The following is a 21,804-nucleotide window of genomic DNA, read 5'->3' on the forward strand; positions in this document are numbered from 1 at the left end:
ATTAAATACATATTTCCAAACAAAGAAAAGTTATCAGAGCATTTTTTACTGGGTCATGGAGAAATCATAATAGAGAATAATTTAGCTTTGTATTACGTATATTTAAAGTAAAATTATATAAGTACAGGCACATATAAAATATAATATTAAAGTTACAAGGGCATTGAGTTCTCAACTCCATTGTGAACTTCATGTCAATAAAAGTACAAAATACCTTTAAAAATAGCTATAGTTATATGAGTTTAATGACTACATTTAATTTTTAAACAATTCGAGTAGTTTTAAATGTATACTTGAACTTGGGCGTAAATAATTTGCCTATTTGCTGGTTCTGGATTTCCTTGGTCACGAACTTAAATAGGTACCTAAGCAATAATATTACATTGAAATTAGAAAATAAGTTCAAATTTGTTATGCGATACATTTATGAAATTAGAAAATATGGTCAAATGCGATACTTTTCTAAATAACATTTTTATTTTTTATTCCTTAATATTAAATATTTATTAAAGATCGCCAAATGTTTGTTGGGAGCCTATTTTAGTTTTAAAGTCGATTGTGAATTACATTCTTAATTTAAAAGAATGTAGCGAAATACAATTTGGTATTTTATTCTGTGTCTATTAAAATCTTACTTAAGATTCAATTAATAAATATATTTTAATTTCCGCCTAACGTTAAATAAACTTATCAAACATAGTAATATCTTGTTGTATAACTGTTTGTGTTTATAAATGAAAGAAAGTAACAAATTTATAAATGTGCGTCCGTAACGAAAACATTTTTAAATTTATCGCAATCGAGTGCGCATCGAGCACGTCCGCAATAAATTGCAATATATGCGCCCACCGTGATAACGTATTGTGAATTAGGCTGTAAAATTGTGTACGGCCCCCAGCCCATCCTTTCACATTGAACTGACCAACAATGATTGATTGAAATGATTTTTGTCCATAAACAAAGCCGCTTTGATAACAATCTTACAATGCCCTTATTGAAAATGTGACAATACAGTCAAGCAAAAACGAGACCGGAGGGTTATTTCCTGGTTTCCTTATGCACAAAACAGCCCTTTGTGACAGAATGTGGTCTGGACGGCTCCCCATAATTTCCACGTTTTCTCGACCCAGCGTGCGTCAACTGCGCAACAGACAGACAGTGCAAACGAGACGGACATTTGTTGTTGTTGCTGTCTCCCTCCACACCACGCTTCTTTGTTTTGGCAACGATATAAAGGCTGGTCGAGAACGCGGCGCTCGAATTTAACAAAGTGCCACCGTGTACCTAGGCGGTTTGCGTTTCGGGGCGGTGGTAGATGAGCAATTGAACATACGCGAATCTTTCAGTTTGTGAAAGACTTTCACTGTCGTGAAACCTGACTGTGACCTCAAATTGTGCAGTGACTGTTGGTGATAATCAAGTGCAGTGATGAGACCCCCAACGGAATATGATGGAGGCGCGCGCCTGCCGGCCGAGGCCGAGGAGCCGGATCCAAGGGCACCAGCCATGATGATATGTGCTAGATTAGCAGGACGTGCTATTATAAGGGTTGTGGGAAGATGCGAGGATGCACAGGAAAATAGTCAACTTGGTACGTAGTTTATTCATGATATCTATTACTGCAATGAACTTAAAATTTATTATAAATGAGGAGATGCTTATTTATTTCTAACTTGGAAATATTAAAATATTAAGGTACGAGTATATAGAAATAATATTGATTGTAAATTTTTACTGTTTAAATATTTTTGTAACATTTTTTATATAAGAATCACAAATTATTATACATACTTAGTACATACGTACAATATAACAGTTAACATAAAGAAATAGAATTCAGATAGGTGCTCTTAACTTTAAACATCAGTTACTACTAACATATTTAATATTTTTATAACATATGTTAATTTAATATAACAGGTACCTATATAAATAATAACGATATTAATTTTTATGAATCTATGATCTCAATGGATCATTGCGATCGATACAATATCGGGATCACAGATAAGATAATATTTCAGGACTCGTACTATTTAATATACACTCACAAATTTAGTTACAGTCACAAATAAATCAAAAATATAACCTGCTCATTACTTCACTTAATTTAAAGTTAGTTTCCTTCTTCAACAAAGAGTTCTTAACAAATTAAATATACAAATAGATCTGCCTGTATTGAACTCGTTTTTGTCAATTCAGTTATAAAAAAAAATACTGCCATAAGGGTACTATGAAACAAAATCAGTATTTTTAAATAATAGGTACGCCAAGCTATTTAAGCACGAGGATTTAAAAAAATTCAATTTATTTACTTACTTTAATACTATCCAAATGTCAATAACATTTACATTTGTTTTGAGATAGTTTTGAGTAGAAATATAGGTATTCTCATAAACCTATATTAATTTTTTAGAACTTAGAATAATAGTAGTAGGTATGTAAATACGTATTTATTACGGATAGAATATCTTATCTATAGTCGACAGTCATAATAAAAATACGTGTCTAATTTATGCGTCGTTGTTATTTGTAAATAAAAGAGAATTGGTAATTCTGTTTGTACCACGTGCGTAATAGTAGTTGTATGTGAAGTTTACATGATTGAAGGTGTAAACCTCACAAATATTTTAATTTGTAAAATAAGTTTTATATGTTTACCGGTAATACGTGACTATTACCGTTTAAACAACATAATTAATTTTGTATGTACCTACGTAACATTTGATATGGAAAAGGATATAGTTTACTTTTATCCCAGATATACAAACATAGTGGTAGGTAGAAACCTAAAGTTAATAGACATCTGCAAGGTACGCTAACAAAGCTTATACTCAGAATGGTTCCATTACAATAACAACTATTTATAATTCAAATGAATAATCTCCAGTGGTACATAATATTTATGAACTAGGTATTTTCATTAATTTGAAGCGTAAACTGAGAGATAGTACGATATTATTTTATTTGGTACAATTATAAAAACAGTAACTTTAATTTCATTATCAAATTCATGAGTCCAACGTTAGTCAATAAAACAAGAAACATTGTATAAACCGGCATGATCAAAGTAAAAATACTCTACATGTACCTACACGTACGTATCTACAAAGGCAAGTTGTTCTACACTGTTTCTGCGTAAATTTAACAAATTGGGCCAAGCTATTATCGAATCAATATAGTGAAATTTTGAGATGTGGCAAGACTACTATTTAAATAGGATATATGATAACACGATATAATTTTTTATTTACCGTTAAAATTATACAATTTATACAACTATTCATGTAACTCAAAATTGCAATAATTTGACTAAAACTCTCTTTTAACTAAGAACACAGAAGCAGATCAGACAGACTGAGTATCTGAGTACCGAGAGTTTTTAATTTTCTGTCTATTGTTTATTTTATGTTTAATCCCAAGATACATATTTAAAATTATATTAATTCAAAATTACCAAAGCAAAATACGCATTTCTGAAAAAAAACCTCACATGCGATTAAATTTAGAAATCCGCCTATTTCGACTGAGATCATTATATATTATAGTTTAGTAATTATTATTGTTTATAAAGATAACAAGTATGGCTTACTTAGATTCTATTTTATAAGTAAGTACAATGATTAGATATGCAAATGAACAAAACATTGAAATATAGTGTCGTTATCTATAAATTATAATCGACATTACATTATTGTTTCTATCGGTGTGTCACAATTAATCTCTGGATGAAAGTACATTATTTGACTTCATGCGAAATGCTTCTTTAGAAAGAATATATACTTATTCTATCTTGTTTGAAACATACGAAATCATTTTAAAATTCATAATCCTGCATTCGAAAATTATAAAGAAGTAAATGGACAAGTAATATTGATTGAGAAATTTAACTTTTCTACAAATGTTATGATTGCAATCTAATCACGTAGCCCTTTATGTGGTACCTACATAGCTCAAAAATCTAAATAACAACAGGAAAACGGACACATATCGTATTATCTGTTAGTTATTTATGCCTTAATATACCCAGACAGGTACCAATTAATCGTTTCTAATACTCAAGATCATTCGCATGTAAAAGGCGTTTAACATCCTTGTTCATTCTTGTATTGTTAATTACGACCTTTATTCATGCTTCGCCGCGATCTCGTAAACATCTCACTTGCAGTTAAACAATAATTAAGCAATATTTTAAAGGCAATGATTTCTTCACTCTTGTTTCATTTTAGATAATAGTGAGAGTTTGGGTAACTAGATTATTTTCAGACAATAATGTATTAAGGCATCAACATAGGCATACAAAAGTTCGAAACTCGATATTTTAGTAGAATAAATTATTATTTTTTCAAATATATTTTTATTTATTTTTGAGACAATAAATACGGTTATATTATTCTCTTATTTTTATATTTATTTTATAAATACACACAGTCGCCTGCAACCATGTAAACACTTTTACCCTATCATAATAACCTAATTAATTTAATTTAATATTTAAGAATATTACGAATTGTCTAAATTTTACTATGACTTAGTAGCAAAGTTTATATATCAGTACACGTGACTCCACCTACTTAAAAGCATGTCACTATGAAAGACGCTCCATTCGTTTCCCAATTATTACTAAAACACGTTGTGAACAGCCTAGTTTCTTGTTCACGGCTATTTATTGAAACAGATTATAACATACCTATCATTAGTTGCAACAAGCCACAGTTACGTGAGTTATGAGTTGCGATTTCTTCATTTTTCTCTGTGTTTTATAGAAACCTGAGTATGACTTGCAATTTAAATCACCTATATCTTATAGATGATAATGACTCACATTACACTATGGCGAAATGAATAAGCTTATTGAAATATGCACTTATAATATAATTGCAAGACATTATCTACGCTAATATGTATTATAAAGAAGTGAAGTTAGTAAGTTTGGTTGTTCGGCTATATAGCATCACGCAGACGAAGTTACACGGGTCAGCTAGTAAATTATATTAATAAATTACATTTCAAATTATAAAAAACTATACCTAGATCCTTAATTTTCTTGAATGCAAGAAATTATTTGATATATCTACTACCTAGAAACTACCACCAACCGACCAATTTACTAATATAGTATATATATATATAGATATGGTTCAAGCTCTTCATATAGGAAAGTACTAAGCACAGATAATGGTACTAGTGACAAATACCGTAGGTACATATTATATCACAGTAATTTCGCTCTCATAATTGCTATAGATAGATACTCTCATCATTCTAACAGTTCGTGCGTAATGACTTTCTACTGAGACTTTTTGTCTCCGCCATCCACCTTGTTAAATCGAGGACTTCGTTGGGGAACCGCAAGATTACCAACACAGCTAACAACGAGACTATCGATCTTATATTAATGAGCATAAGTTGAATAATATTTTGTCACATGTTAGATAATTACGCGAAATATGCTTGATTTACGCAACTAACTACTAAACTTAAATGAGTGTTCTCTTGCGTTCGCCTTTCGTAAACGAAGATATAGCGCAAAAATTTTGAAACAAACCAAGGTCGGCTCTACCTGGAAGTCTCATTGGCCTTTGTTACGAAGATTAATTTAATATACTTACGGGTACCTCTTTTAATTAATTCAATAATGAAATAGTAACGCATATATCACTTTCAACAGATGAGTTATAAAATCTGTAATCGTGTTGGAATACAAATAGGTACATGACAAAATATCAAACCTGAGATGTAAATTGTAGAGAAATATGTAAGTGCGTAATAAAAAGATCGCCCGCAAAAAGTAGCTATTTATTATTTAAGTATCTATAATTAATTATTAGATATTTATAGCTAATGATTTTAGCACTAGCTGATTATTATCTTTAGAAATTAAATCGAGGAAACATTAGTATATGATATCTACCACGCTAAATTCATTTATTAATAAACAAAATCTAAGAACACCAATTATATAGTTTACTATTGTTATTATGATGTTCATTTTTTAATATTTGAAACAAGAATATTTCTTTTCTTTTTTGCACCGAAAGACCAAGTGAACATAAAGACGTCTTTTCCAACCTTCATTTTAACTAAAAATAAAGTCCATTCCCGGAAAATCAGCTGCGCGGCCGCCGAACCGACAACCAAGTCGCAATTCCTAATATTAGACATGTTTTGAAAGGAAAATCTTTTGCGCAGTTATTGAAACGTATGTATTCAAAAGACGTTTTCTATTGCATGCCAGTCGTTGGTTAATTGCGGTTCATTAATCTTTACGAAAACAATTATTTTAGTCAGCGTTTATTAGAGGTATTTATTAATCCATGTAAGCACCGACTGTACTTGTGTGAATTAGTAAATACATGTACGGCTTAATAGATACTAACTGTAGTCGACACGTGCGAATAAAATATTTAAGAGATATACACCTATCTTTTTTACCATGGCAAACAAGCTGTCGGACTACTTGATGGTAAATAGTAACCTTCGTCTATACCTATAGATACATTAACAGCACTACGAATATCACGTTAATAAGTGAAGCTCTCGATACAGTTCATGCCTTATCATTTCGGAGGACCAAGATGTTATGCCCCATATCTGGAATAGGTGACACTGAGACTATGAAGACTTTTTACAGTCTACCTCTTTGATTTAAAAAATAATGGCAATTGCAACGGCTTTTATTAGGGATTCATTAGTTGACATTACTGGACCACGAGTCCAGTGTATCTACTTCTATTATGCTACATTTTGCACGAAACTTTCTTCCGCGTGGTCATATTTATAATACCGAAAAAATACTCGCTTTCTTATTTCTTTCTTAGTGTTATTAACTACAAAGACAGGTTTATAACTTTTATAAAAAATTTTACAATAATTTCCTTGATATTCCGTTTGAAATCCCGGAAGGGCAATTACTCGAGTACTACAATGATTGCCATGCGGAAGATATAACATATATGTCTGCGTTAGTAACTGACGCTCGTAGAGACATTACGACGTTACGCACACTACGCACAGTACCTACATAATGAAGAACCAATTTAGAACATCAGAAGCGCGTGCGCAATCGCAAACTAGCATCGACACATGTTGACCTTTATAGAGCAATTTATTCCATAAACAGTTGAACGGCCACATAGAGGTCACTACTCGTAAATATTGTACTTCCTTAAAAGAAACTATCTGTCTGTAATTATAAGTGTATTTGATAATTTTGAAATAAATAATATTCAGGAATCTTAAGTATGTATAGATACAATAACCTAATATGAATAGGAATTGAACTCAGATCTTTGTTATTAAGAACTCCGGCACTCGGTTCGCGATATATGTTATTAGAAACATGTTTGATATTAAAAAGGAGGATAAAACTTTTCAGAAGAATGTAAATACAATATCTGTCGTATAAAAAAAACTTAAAGTTATATTTTTCATTTTTCTAGTTGCATATGACCATATAATATAAAGTATATAAAAAAAAATTATAAATAACAATATTCAATAGAGTTTAAATAAGAAGTCAAAGTTGAAGGTAAGATTTCGAGAAGATAAGACGGTTTTCACTACTTTTATACATTTACAAACCACATTTATAAAATCAACACAATGAATCTTGTAACTTTAAAGCCTATACTAAAAACAGTTTCATTTTATAAAGATCCGTTATAAATATTATTTTATTGAAATGATTTTCAACCTGAAGAATCAAAGCAAATGATGTGTCAATGTCACTCAGTTGGCAAGTCAAATGTCATGTTTTGAAAAGTTCATACAAGAAAAATAATAAAAATATTTATTTTTTATACTTTATTAAAAAAGAATTCAAAATGATAAATATTTTATTTGTATATTTTCTATTTTAATATATATTATATTGGGAAGAATTTCTGTATAACCAAATGAACGCAAAATCTATTTTATAAATAGTCTATGTATTCGTTGTGAGCAAACTATTGCGCGATTTATAAATAACTGTAGTTCCTAAACTACATTTACTGTAGGAGCTTGTAACTAGCGTTAGTCGTAGTTGTGGAAATCAAATCATGGCTTTAGCCGTAACACGTGTAGTACTAAGGTGTGAAGAAGCCCAGGAAAATCAAACGTTGGGTATGATCAATTTATCTAATTTTACAAGTACAGGTGTTCTTTAGTACAATTCCAGTTTCTATATTCTGAAATATGACGTAATAGCTTAAACAGGTATTAATTTTATATAATTATTAATTTTGTAGCAAAATTCTAGTATATTCGCTAGAATTTTGCTACAAAATTAATAGCAAACTATAGCTACTAATTTTGTAATTGATTGATTATCACATCTTATAAAGAAACTTAAATAGTTTCTATACTTTGTGAGCTGTATACTCTCCCTTTTCGGAATCCTTAGAAATTGAACAGAATTCTTAAATATAACAAAGTATCTCCCTGATGGAAGGTATTTTCTGTTACAAAGTTCTGTCATCTTATTTACTAATCCAGTAACACAAATATTCTGTCTGACAAATATTGAAATGTATTGTCAATATACTGTTATTTAAATAAAAACCTCAAAAATTATACTTGACTACAAAACTGTACATTTATTTCACTGTCTATATTTTTCAGACTTGTCCGAGTGCCAGCTCATGCAAGTTCCTGATGCTGTATACCATCTCATGCGACACACAGAACTCAAGAGCTGCGACCTTAGTGGAAATGTTATAACAAAAATACCACCAAAGTTTGCTGTTAAATTTAGTTTAATCACAGGTAATATTTTTGATTTTTAAAGTAGAAATTTTTTCTTATCTCTCATTTTCATTTTTATATTAATTAACAAAGATATGAGAAACCAAACTTGGACTCTCCCAATTCACAATATATAATAAGATAATAAATGTGCTATAAAATTCAAGCAAATAATATTCTGTCTTCTTATCTGTCTTTATATTTATATATAAAATCTGTCTTTTTATTACATAATTACTCCAATATAGAGTAAATTAGCTTAAAATAAATTTTATAATTATAAAAGAATTTTTCATACATGTACATGTACATTTATTTAAAAGTAGTTTCTATTGTGTGTGTAAATGCCCATTAAATCTTAAAATTGTAGTAATGATGTAAGTGAAGTAAATAACATGAACTTCTTTAATTTCAGAATTAAACCTGTCAAACAATCAAATGGCGAAGCTACCTGATGAACTGTGTACCCTGGCGTGCCTGCAACGGTTGGATATCTCACACAACACCTTTGTGGCTCTACCAAGCATTGCATGCCAGTGCCCCAGTTTGCACACACTCCTTGCTCACCACAATCAAATAATTGGTAATTGATTTGTTTTAATTACATACTTCTTCCAAGGGAAATTATCAACTTATGAAATTGTGTAGACTCTACATAATTACATGCCCTACATTGTAGAACAAAGTCAAATAAAATTTTTGATATACATGATATTCAATAGTACTATCTTAACTTTATGGTTTTTTAACTACTAAATATTAATAAAGGTTATGTAAGAAGGAATAATATTGGTCAATGCTTCCAGATATTGAATATTCAGATTTTATTATTTATAATAAACAATTTTTTTATGTTATTACAGAAGTAGATGTCGACAGATTAGCCAGATCTCGAGCACTTGAATATGTAGATCTCAGTGACAATCCAATCCCTCCTCGAACATATGACGAACTGAAGCAGCTGTCACGACCATCAGTCACCGTTTCAGAGAGAGAAAAAGAGGACTGGGAAGAAGACCTCTTAATTTAGAATATTGCTCTCAACATACTCATGCATTCAGGCCAGAAATTTGTGATTGAAAGCAAGGCCTATATAATAAAAGGGATGGTGCAATCTGAAGCTAATTGATTACGAAAAGCTGGCCTTAACTCAACTGTGATTTATCTCTGTGAAAAGAGGACATTATCAACATGATATTGTGAATTTGATGTTTTGTGTATAACTCTATGATAATTATTATCATAGTTGGAGGCATGAGAATGAATTTAATAACACAGATGTGCTCAAAATATTTCATGTACCTACTTAATTAGAATAAGAAAACATTATGCCACATCCAAACTTATACAATTAAATATACTTCTGTGGCGTTTTGATATTATTGATCTATTTAACAATTACTTGACTAAATTCTATTGCTGATTATTTGGATTATATGAATAATAATATAAATATTTTTGATATGTAAAATGTTTGGATGGTATTATGTTGACGTATCTCATTGTATTGAATACTAGTCCATCATTTAATTAAGTGCAATTTTTATTAATAATTCCAACTATAAGAAAATAATATTATTAGTATTATTTTTAAGTAAAGGAACACCTGGGCAGTAACACTTAATAATGTTTAGCAAAAACAGCAACAACAAAGGATTGCATTTCTGCTAAAATATTTTTAGCTGTTTTTAGTTGTTTCAGTATATTTTGACTACAATAAAATATTTGTTGTGTCATAATTTACTATGTGATCATTACTATTGCCCAAAGACAATGACTGATGTTGTAAATCCCTTTATATCAACATGTTTCTAATGTATAATTAAGAAATAAGTCTTTGTGATGTGTTTTAGAAACTAAAATTTACTGTAAGTAATTAAAAAACATCAAAAAGATTCTTTGCTTTTAACTTGCCCATCACACCTTCCAAATCAATGTATTTATTAGGCACTTTGATTGAAAATAGGTTAATGTATAGGTAGATATTAATTCTAGGTAGGAAATGTTTACAAAAAAGACCTTAATAAATTACAATACTAAATAATAAATAATATTCGCTCCATGTTATAAATTGGAAAGTATGTCTGTCTGTTCCTTTTTGACAAGTAAACCGCCATACGGATATAAGTCATCCATTATCACAAATAAATTGAAAGGGCTGAAAAGACCTATATGCGAAAAAATACATGTCACAATACAATAGTCTCATAAGAAGTCAGAAAATACAAACTTACGATTTCACCCTCTTTGGTGTTGCAATGTAAAAAGAACAATTTAACATAAAAAAGAAAAGATGTTAAAAATCGCTTGACATGTCACATTTGATTTTTAAATGAAACATGCTTCTTCAATTATTAATATCCACATGTATTATTAGTTACTAATTTTAAATTAGCGTAATGGCGGGTCACGGAGTGGATGATGATCCTAGTCTAAAAGGTTTTAGCCGATATTTCAACAGCCAAACAAATAGGGGACGAGCTAATGTAAGTAGCTTCCTACCTCGATTACACGGACTATATAAGATGTATCAACTATATGTATATTATACATGAGGCTCACCACAACCGTAATTTGTGTTTGGTTTAAATGTAAAATATGGCAGTGAAGTTACAAGTACTTAAGCATGTCCTCCTATAAGAGATGTCAGCGAGGTAACGTACTATTTTTCTCATAGAATAGTTCCCCTCCGATTGGTCCCCCGTCCAATTCAAACGGGGATCGAAATTACGACAGCCAAGGTTCGCTACAAGCCCTAGCGGTGCCCTCAGACTAGTAATTGACGAAGTTGTAAAGGCCAGCTACAGCTGCATCAACATTAGAGCAAGCCCGAAAAAAATCATAGAATAAAAAATATTGGCAATTCGTTACACAGATATATTACGTTAATATTTTTTTATATTCCAATGTACTATTGTATTTATTATACTTTTATAATATAAAAAGAGAATTTAATATATACAAAGCAACATCTATTTCCTACGTTATCGTTTCACTGTGACAAAGTTCTATGTATTTAACTTATTAAAACGGCAGTATTTTTTTTCAAAATAGACAGCAAAAGTAACAATGGCGCTAGTGGCTGCATATTATGTATACTATAAATTATTCAAGTCTAAAAAAGCGAAATAATGCTGATAGATGTGTTTCATGGTAAGCAATTTTGTAATTGCATTTTTCTTAACTTATGTATATAATTGATAGGATAACATAATAGTACCTTTCATGTAGCTAGAACAGCTGACTATTGTAGTTATACCTTCTTATATATTAAAAAATCTATTTTTTTGCTATTTTATAAATTGTAATGTAGGCAACAAACAATAATACTAAAAAATATGTATATAGCCTGGAAATATCCGCATCTATATGTAGACCAAATTATTGTTTGAATAAAACAAGTTACTGACATGTAAATTGTATAAAATTTGTGAAAACTCACAAATTAAGTGAACTAAATAAAAAATAAACATTGACCAAAGTATTTTCTGTGATTGTCATACAAATTTATTCCGAAACAATATATTATGTACGAAAATGGATAATACATTTTTGTCATTAATTTTTCAGCTGGCGACACCGATCATAGTTCATTGTTGTCTAGTCTGTGCTTTGAGTTTTCTACCTAAATTGTACACTTTATTAATCTGTAGTCATTTTTCCTACATATTCCTCTTATTACATAATAAAATAAAATAAATTATCAGGTATTAAACTAAAAGTTTTTCATTATTTATGAAACTCTGTTAACTTACATTATGTAGGTAAATATATTGTTAAAGCTCGATTACACTACATTATTTGGTATACTTATTTCAGAATGGCTGGAGATTCTGTTGATGAATCCCAATTCAAGGGTCTTTCCAAGTATTTCAACAGCGCAACTAATAGAGGCAGAGCTAATGTAAGTTCAATATGATGTACTTTAGGTATAAATATTTATAATAATATCAAATTAATTCTTGCTTGATAAACCTGTAAAATGGAAGTTATATGAAAAATAATATGATTGTTGCAAAGAGTACATACATTTAAGTATATATTTGGTCATATGTTAATACCCGGCTTCTATGACAATGGCGATATAGAGAGAGAACGCGGGGCGCTCTCTGTGAGATGCTGACTCGTAGCTTTCCACGCTGTTGTCGAGAAAAGCTAAAATTTCATTATTTAGAGCATTTTGTACTACATCCTTTTCCACGTGCAGTTCGTGGGCTAGATTTACTCGACTCACATGTGCCAGTTCAGTGTAATATAGTATAGTATAGTGCATCTAAAGTGCTGTTGGGGTTGCCCCCTTTTCTGTAGTGCATTGGGTATGTATGCGGAGACAACAGTTGACTGCTTTAACTCAAGAGTTGTGGGCTCCCTTGTGCATAGAGTATAGGGAAATATTAACAATATCCTGGAGGAATTTGTTAGCAGACAGGTTTATTTATATGTGAACCATTGCAGCACCATATCTAGTGATGTTCTAGCAATAGTCTGGTCTGACTTCATTATTTCTATTTTATTATAACAAAATTAGTATTATTGACAAAATGAGCAGAGTGGCCTGCTATTTTAAGAAAAGAAATTATTGGCCTTTAATGCTTATATTTTAATTCATAATTGGGTATCAAACATTCAGGTTGATGTGCATCCTTTATAATGGTTGAGAGCTATGATATGAGGACTCGCTCATCTGTCATTCTCATGAATGGGTGCTGTTAGTAGGATCTGAATGAAACCATTTGAATATAGCTCTTTGTGATTATGTTAACATAAATTAATTATGATAGTGTCCATAGGGGGTCTGCATGGTGCTTGATCTGACATAGTACATTGCTAGCAATGTTCACCCATCCCCATTGCTATAAATCCCATTCTGTAAGATATTGTGATTTAATTTATGTTCAAACTGAAACATTTAAAATTATTAACTTATTGTGACATGTTACACTTCTAATTACTATTTGCTTCTGCTTACTAGTTTACAATTAATATCTATAAATTATCATGTGCCATTTGCCTTAATAATCTTCTTAGTAGATTCTTAAATTCTGAGGATCATGACACTAGGAAATATTCTTCTACTTTACTAACAACCCAGTTGATGGTAAGCATAACCATATATACATGAACAGCACTAAGGACATTAAACCACTCTTGCAAAGATATTTTAGAGGGCTAAGAGTAAGACTAAAATGGCATGTTTCTTATCCTGTAATTTCAATGCCTAAGGTCACTCTACAACCGAATCACAGCTAACATAGCAATCAGCTTGGAGACTTAAATGAGATGTCCATCCATGCAGACAACTTTCTATGAAATCTTCAAATATCTCTATTTGTTTTCCAATAATAAGCTATATGAATTATTTTTGTTTCAGACTGCAAAGGCGACATATGCTGTCTTCGGTGTAGTGATATTATATTTAACATTAAAACCCAAATCTAAGAAATAAATGGGCACATGTAACTATGAACTGTAATAATAATGTTATTGTTTTATCTTTATTTTAGCCTCATAATTCCTATTATGCAGTGTACATTTAGTGAATATTAAAATCATGTGAAAGTTTATTATGTTTAAATACTTATCATCATTCAGTCACTTATGTTTAGAGACTCCAAAATTGAATTTAATTGTAATTATGTACATTAATTCACAAAGGTAAATAAAATAAAAAAAATACTGCTTATTTTTTATATTCATTTGTAAAATTAATTGTAGGTTTCGACACACACTGGATGGATCTAGACAAAATTAAATTTATATCCGACATTGACTCGTTTTCCAGCCCAACTAATGTGGGATACAGCTACTAAGCACAAAACTCCAAAATGGCAGGCAGGATCCGAATTAGGTCTTTATTTTAGTTGAACCTTATTATCCGAAGGTTTTTCTTATTGGATGATAGGGGAATGATGCAACCGTCTGCGTTAACAGTATAAGCATGAGCTCGACTCAATTAGCTTGATCATAAATTCACCAGGTTTAGAGCTGACCATGTGGATATTGACCTGACACTACACTGGTAGCAATGGTGCCCTTAGTTTACTAATCATACCTTCTCCCATTTCAAGAAAAATTCTTATAAGAAAGAACAGTTATCACTACTACAGATGCAAAATGGAAAGCAGTGATACCCATTAGTTATTTCCATGGAACTATGAATGAAAATTACCATTGAATAATTATGAGCAGTTATATATCGATCATCAATTAGTTACGACATAATAGATAAGTGAGTGATGTAAATCATAACCACGCCTTTATTTTTCTGACGACTAGAAGTCATATATATTGCGTAACTACCAAGTAAATGAGCAAAATAGTTCGCGTAAATTAATAGATCTCGTGCTACTACCGTACAGACTTGTACCTCTGTTTCACCTAATTCAGTTGCACTCATTTTGCTCTGTAAGATGTGATTCCGTTAAAGGGTAAGATAATGAACTAAAATTACATACCTATATCTTATGCCAAACATAAGTGCGAATTACATAAAAAAAACACTTGCGTATAAAGGTTGAAATAAAACAAACATGTCATCATTGAAATAAATATTCCATACAATTATTTAGGTAGAAAATAAATAATGCTCCAATAAACAGATTATTATTAAATTATTAAATATGTAGTATAATATTTTCAGATCATTGATTAATAAGACATGAGTCTTAAGAAAATAGTTGTTCTTTCTTAACACAGTACTCTTTGGTGTATGAAGAATAGTTTTGTCACTTAATATACTTCGAATTTTGCATAAAAATGGAAGCTAATAACTTACTATATAATATAATAAAGTTCATAAATATATATATAGATTAGTAATGATTCGTTCTTGGCGCTGTTCACGTATAGAAGACAAAAGTGAATACTTGCCATGACAAATAGACTTACATTGTGTGTCAAGTTGTCATTTCAGTAAAATAAAAACAACTATAGTATTTTTGATATGTTTTATAAATATTTATGAACTTCACTTAGATACTTAATTTGACGGCTACTATTCGTGCTTTACCACTTTTCCATACAAAGTTTATACTAACCGTGAAGCACTAGCACCAAAAAATTTTAACATAAAAAATCCTAAATCGAGATCTACGTGAATTCGAAAAAATATGCATATTACAACAACCAATTATATACAAATTAAAATAATACTGTAATAAGCCTTATAATAGTTAACAACATATAATATCAGTAATAGTATGCGCTTTTGTTAAAGTTGTAGATTTATGAATCTTTGGGCAAACCAAAAATGTAACTAACACTGCTACAAATAATTATTACTTGTTTTCTAAAGAGTAGTTTTTTGCAGCGTGTCAGATTTTCAAGCAATATATAGATTACTAGAATATATAAGCAATATGAATCGATCCATCTAATAACCACTCTTTTGGGTTGATAGCATTGCCTTGAAAAAACAGATCATCCGCGACAATATTCCGCCTTACATACTTGTATTATGAAAACATACTAAATATAATAAATGAATAAATCATGTAGTAAACATATCGTATTGAAATAAAGTGTTAAACAATATTTTTTTGGGTTAATTTTTTAAAGGATATTTAAAAATATTATTTATTTTAGTAAAAAAGTATGCCAAGAGTATTTACTAAAGATGACAAGTAAATTCAACGAACTTTATATGAGTTTATACCTAACTATACCAACATTGCAACCTCAACTTGACTAGCTTTTCAATCCAAAATAAAAAGTCAAGATGGAACACTATGTACAAAAAAGAGAAGCCATAAAACAATATTCGCAACAACAATAAATATACCCATTTAGCAAACTCATTTTCGAAATGAAATAAATAAATATAAATTGAACTAATATCACTACTTCATTCAAGAGCTCTTCGTTATTAATGAATAGTATCTTCACATAATTTAATATTGTATTTGTGTCAATATAAATGTTTCATAATAATAGCACTTATGCTGACTGCAAACAATGGTATCACTTTTATTGTATATGGTGCTCAATCTTGACTTTTATACTTAATTAGATTATTCAATGTTTTCTAAAATGCACCTTTCATAATAATACCTATCTAAGTCTTTCAACTCGTTCACCAACATCTAAACATCACAGTTGCTTCAAGCTCCAATCTATTCGACTTTCATTATCAAATTAATAGCACTATGACCAGAATTATATAAAATATATCATAACATAACCAAATATTTAAAGTGGAGTTATAATTAGTATAGTTTGTACTCCTGTACAAATAATTGCTAATAGTGTCTACAAGCGATTCCGCAGCTATTTAGATATACGGTTAATCTAAGTATATTAGAAATAGCGTATAGTAATAACTATACTGAGTCTTATTTGGAACATAATTATCATAACTATTAACTTACTAGTCACGATATTAATGGAATGTTGGCAGTGGGCCTCGTTGTATTATTTATTAATCCGAAAAGTCTAAAACAGTATCCTAGTTATGCCATTATCAAAAGTTAATAACACCCGGAGAAGCTTCCTAAGCGACAACTAGCTTTGGATGGAATGCTACAATCAAAAGCAAGCTGCGAAACGCTTTATAAATATAACGTCGACTTATATTGCGACAATACAAGATAGTTATATACTATCGACAAATAATTATATAAAAATGTCTATACTAAGTAATAAAATGTAAATGTAATTAGTATAAGTATATGGATATTCTTCATGAGTATAGCGATAATAAGAGTATTCAATTACGATCGATATAGTATGTATTTCCAAAAAAATTTCGTCACATTCATGGTTAAAACAAAACTTGGAATTATTAAAAATATATCGACCAACAGTAACATATATCCGTTGACAGAAAACACTAACAACGTAAATAAAAAAAATGGTAGTCGCTCTTAGGTTGATAATGTACTTTGCAAAATATGCAAAATGTTCACGTCCAAGTGCTGTAATCGTAATAAAGAGCTACACTTCTTAACAACCCTATTTCAGATTGTTAAAGTTTATTTACACGCCTAATTTTAATACCAATAAATTTCAATTCTAAACATAAATACAATATCATTGAACACCATAAAAATGTAACCTAAAGACATACATCTACGGCGCCAGGCAACTTCAAAATTTGCATTTGAACAAAACTTGTCGCATACACAGCGTACCTGATTAATATACTTTGTAAACATGTGCGCCCACAGTATTCACTTAGTACTGGCCTTAACATAAGTGAGTTACGCTACATTTATTTAAACTGTGTACAGTTTGATCCGATACAAGACAGCAGCAGATTTTTAATACCCGTTCCGCTGTATAACTGTTATATGTGTATTTGAAGCTGTATGGTGCCGTGTTTATAATGTAATACAATGTATTTTGTCTACAACCATGTAGGGGCCCGAGTGAGCGAGTATAGTGGCGGCGTGTGAGTGGCGGTCGTGGTGGCCGAGGTTGAGGCGGACGCGAGCGTAGCGGCAGACTGACCGGAGGCCGGGATGACGTCACCGTCCGAATCCGACTCTTCGGAGGAAACGCGCTCGGCCGCACTCAGTGCGACACGCGCGTACTCGTCCGTGTCTATGCTTTTGCAGAAGTGTATGGCGTACCTAATAGAATAACACAAACGAGCAAAACATTAAGATGATGGCTAAAACCAGTATCACCATAAAGAAAAACTGAATATGTTCAATTTCATAATAAATTTACCTTAATTTCTCTCGTAAAACAGCTTTGCAGGAATATCTTGGCATCTTCAGCAGAAAGAAACATGTGTAACTCTCTGGCAAGAAGTGGTCGGCTGGATGATATTTATCGAGAACCTATAAAACAATCATCATTAGTAATTAACAATGTCATAGAAAAGTCTGTTTATATAGGATATAAAAAATACACCGTAGCTCGCTAAGTTCCAGGGCTAAATGCGGATAGCGGATTTTTTAAACTGTAATAACACAGCACTACGGACATCACGTTATACATCTCTGGTCCTCATACATACCACAGTACCCTGCAAATTCACTGTCTAATCCTAGGTCTTCAACTGAAATACAGAAATAATTGAAACAGAAGCACCCAATCAGACAATTAAATACAAAGTCTTCAAAATTAATACCTCAGTAAAAAAGGCATCATCGATCAACGTAACGTCGCTTCGCTTCGCGTCACTTCGCAATAATCTCTACACTAACCTGTAGCACAAAGTCCCTCTGCCTGGGGTCTTGAGGAGCACGCGGCAGTCGCGTCCGTCCCCACACGAAGCGCAGAAACAGAGCCCGTTCGCTACCTGACAGCTCTTCCATTACTTCCCAAAACCATTGCACTAGAGGCGCGTTCGGTTCTATACCTGAACGGGAATATTTCTCACTCTTTATACAATTTGGCATAATAAGACAAACCGCGGAGAGATGTTAAATATATTATAAGATATTTTAGATAATACCACTGAAAACAAATATTCAGAAAAGAAATATTGCATTCCATACTGACTTATTAAAGAAAAATATATAAAGATGTACAGAAAATACAGAAGAATAATTCTTATTATACCCAGCCATCTGATTAGTGTAGGAATAGCAGACTAAAAAGAGACCCGTGCTATGAGGTAGAATGATAATGTTATGGTTACTATAGTTATCAAGATAATAGACAAAGATTACTTTTGTTTAATAAGCACACGGCACATCTGATGATGAATGTTTACCGTAGCTGAGAACGTTTTAAACACAAGTTGTACCACGTGCGATTATTGGCCCTTACTGGTGTAGAAACAGAATTACGATGATATAAGGTGAGGTAGAAGGTACCTTTATAAGTGGCGGAAGCCCGTAACGCGTGTACGGGTATATCCGGCGAGCCGCATACGAGCGTCTCCAGCTCGGCCGCCTGGAACAACGCCAGCAGTGGCGCCGGCACCACGCGCGACATGCCGTCACGCACCGCGCGCACCTGCTCGTCGAACTCGTGCAGTCTACCGTCATATAAAACGTTGTACATTAATAGTTATCACTGGTTAATCAATAGTATGTTCATATTCTAATTTTGTACTAGTAATAATAAATGATGGAAAAGAGATATGTTTTTAGACGTTTACTATATCAGAACTCAGTGACACTATATACAAAAATAAAAGTTAAAAAGAATACTTCTATTTAAATATGGATAAAAGACTATACAAAACTTTCAGTTATAAGTCTAACAGTGTTTAGTTCTGTTATTGCACGATTTTGTTTTTACTTCAATTCTTGACAATCCTTCATGTAAATCTTCGTTTTCCTTGTATTTTTTTATACTGCTATTTACCTATACAAATGTTATCTCATATCTCTATATCTATAAGTAAGGTAAATTTGGTGTGGAATAATACCTGTAATGGAGCGCCAGTTGCACATATTCGTCCTTATTTTCAGGAGTGACACGTTTGTGCCTTGTTGACAGTGGTACCTCGTGACCCGCCGCCGATGGAATTGAGAAGGGCAATTCTAAATTCTGTAGCTCCTATAAAAATAGTATTTAAATTGTAGTATATCTTTGGTACTACTGTGTTTACCTTAAAAATCAGTATATACGAAACTAGCTGTTACCCGCGACTTGCATCCGCCATACGAAGTGCATCACTACAAAATATAGCCTATGCTAGTTCTCGAGAAACAATCTATCATTGTTTTGAATTTAATTAAGATCATTTTAGTCGTGAAAAGGTAACAAACAGACAGACAGATACAAATTTGCATGTATAATAGTATGAACAGCGTGAAAGTTCATACTATTTTTAAACGATTCTGCTTATGATCGTTTAAAAACAGTATGAACTTTCACGCTGTTCATACTATTATACAGAAAAAGCAAATCAATTAAAATTGTCACAACGCGTTCATTTATTAATTTTGATCGTATATTTTTAAATGAATCATGAAAAACTTCATTCTGAATAAAAGCATATAAAAAGATTTACCTTATTGTTAGGTGTCATATCTCTGATACAAAGTAGAGCAGGCAGAAAGTCTTTGTCAACTTCGGCTAGGTCTTGCGGGCGGAGCGGTTGACCAGCCAGTTGCCGCCATACTCCTTCGGCCAATGACAGTGACAGTGGTGAGCCGGTCCGAATTGCTATTCCCATTAATACACCTAATACAGAAATTTACGTCATGCATTAATAAAATACTGTATGACTCGCCTATATATATTTAATTGTATTTTCTGATAGTAGTAAAACAATATTGCATTATACATAAGTATTGTATGTTTGTAGTTATATCTATACTCATTCTACTCACTTAAAATAAGTAAACTTCGAAATTACTGCACCGATTTGAGAATTTCTTTCACTGTTTGAAAGATTTTAGGGGTTGAAATTGGGGATGAAAGATTGTATGGAAGTATCGTCATTTTTGAAGGTAGTGAAACTTATAATATATATTATCATTACATATATACAAAAATCATATCAATAAGCGATGCATTTATATTGTAATATTAAAAATAACAAAAATAAAATGCTTGTCCCTTTTTTGGTGTCGCGTGTTTACATTTAATCGATTCACAAAAGTTTTGCTGCAGTTAGGTACAGATTTTTGACTATTATTCAATTATTACATACAAAACAAATACAGTTGAATAGTTTAGCTTATTATATTCATTTCAGACTGCCTAACCGACATACGATAAAACAGACTTAGTCGAAATCGTCCCGTAAGAACTGTGGTTACAGTTAATTCAACAATGTGCTTACCGAGGAAACGGAAACAATTGAGATGTAGCGGCGTGTTAGCGGTGGGGTTGAGAAGGAAAGCATCTCGGGAGGCGCCCGCGTCGCCGCGCCCGTTTGGCGTCGCCATCAACAGCGGTAACGACCCGTTCTGCAGCTCTTCACACATCTCCGCTATACTCTCGCTGTACCCGCCGCCGCAGTCGTCCACACTCTCGCCTATTTGTTATTAATTAGAATTATAAGAAGAAAGCCTATTAAACCTTCAAGAAGGGTAAAATAAATCTATTTATTTATTTACCATCCTATCAAGTATTCTAATGGTGGTGACCATTATATTTAATATTAAAATAATATCGTCGAAATATTTTGTTTTATATCTTCCTAGCTATATCTACACAAGTGCGATT

At 31.6% G+C, this 21,804-nt stretch overlaps 2 protein-coding genes across 3 annotated transcripts in view; one reads left to right on the forward strand and one right to left on the reverse strand.

The window, feature by feature from the left end:
• The first annotated feature begins 1,253 nt into the window (after positions 1 to 1,253).
• On the forward strand, positions 1,254 to 10,617 carry LOC131848361 (leucine-rich repeat-containing protein 40). 2 transcript variants are annotated; one of them, XM_059198182.1, is made up of 4 exons: positions 1,254 to 1,591; positions 8,605 to 8,748; positions 9,143 to 9,310; positions 9,591 to 10,615. In XM_059198182.1, the coding sequence occupies exons 1-4, from the start codon at positions 1,429 to 1,431 to the stop codon at positions 9,755 to 9,757; spliced, it is 642 nt and encodes a 213-aa protein (XP_059054165.1). In that variant the 5' UTR covers positions 1,254 to 1,428; the 3' UTR covers positions 9,758 to 10,615. The 2 variants fall into 2 exon arrangements, with proteins under 2 accessions (XP_059054165.1, XP_059054166.1); XM_059198183.1 differs by lacking the exon at positions 1,254 to 1,591 and adding an exon at positions 7,836 to 8,106 and having other exon boundaries at positions 9,591 to 10,617.
• A 5,648-nt stretch (positions 10,618 to 16,265) lies between these two features.
• Positions 16,266 to 21,804, reverse strand: part of LOC131848375 (probable E3 ubiquitin-protein ligase HERC2) — a 51,942-nt gene continuing 46,403 nt past the window's right edge. The window contains exons 85-91 of the mRNA XM_059198197.1: positions 21,419 to 21,613; positions 20,642 to 20,814; positions 20,054 to 20,184; positions 19,494 to 19,657; positions 18,879 to 19,033; positions 18,397 to 18,509; positions 16,266 to 18,296 (exon numbers count right to left, since the gene is read on the reverse strand). Of these exons, the coding sequence (XP_059054180.1) occupies positions 18,071 to 18,296; positions 18,397 to 18,509; positions 18,879 to 19,033; positions 19,494 to 19,657; positions 20,054 to 20,184; positions 20,642 to 20,814; positions 21,419 to 21,613 (1,157 nt within the window). The 3' untranslated portion in view covers positions 16,266 to 18,070. The remainder of the gene's footprint in view (positions 18,297 to 18,396; positions 18,510 to 18,878; positions 19,034 to 19,493; positions 19,658 to 20,053; positions 20,185 to 20,641; positions 20,815 to 21,418; positions 21,614 to 21,804) is intronic.

The sequence above is a fragment of the Achroia grisella genome, unplaced genomic scaffold (assembly GCF_030625045.1).
Source record: "Achroia grisella isolate CSIRO2021 unplaced genomic scaffold, CSIRO_AGI_Agris_v1 utg551, whole genome shotgun sequence".
NCBI classification, from domain to species: Eukaryota; Metazoa; Arthropoda; class Insecta; order Lepidoptera; family Pyralidae; genus Achroia; species Achroia grisella.

Excerpts from the sequence above, each read along its gene's own strand:
- LOC131848361 (XM_059198182.1), top strand. The coding sequence starts at position 1,429 with ATGAGACCCCCAACGGAATATGATGGAGGCGCGCGCCTGCCGGCCGAG. Across the intron at positions 1,592-8,604 it reads ACAGGAAAATAGTCAACTTG|ACTTGTCCGAGTGCCAGCTC; the intron begins GTACGTAGTTTA and ends TATATTTTTCAG. Across the intron at positions 8,749-9,142 it reads TAAATTTAGTTTAATCACAG|AATTAAACCTGTCAAACAAT; the intron begins GTAATATTTTTG and ends CTTTAATTTCAG.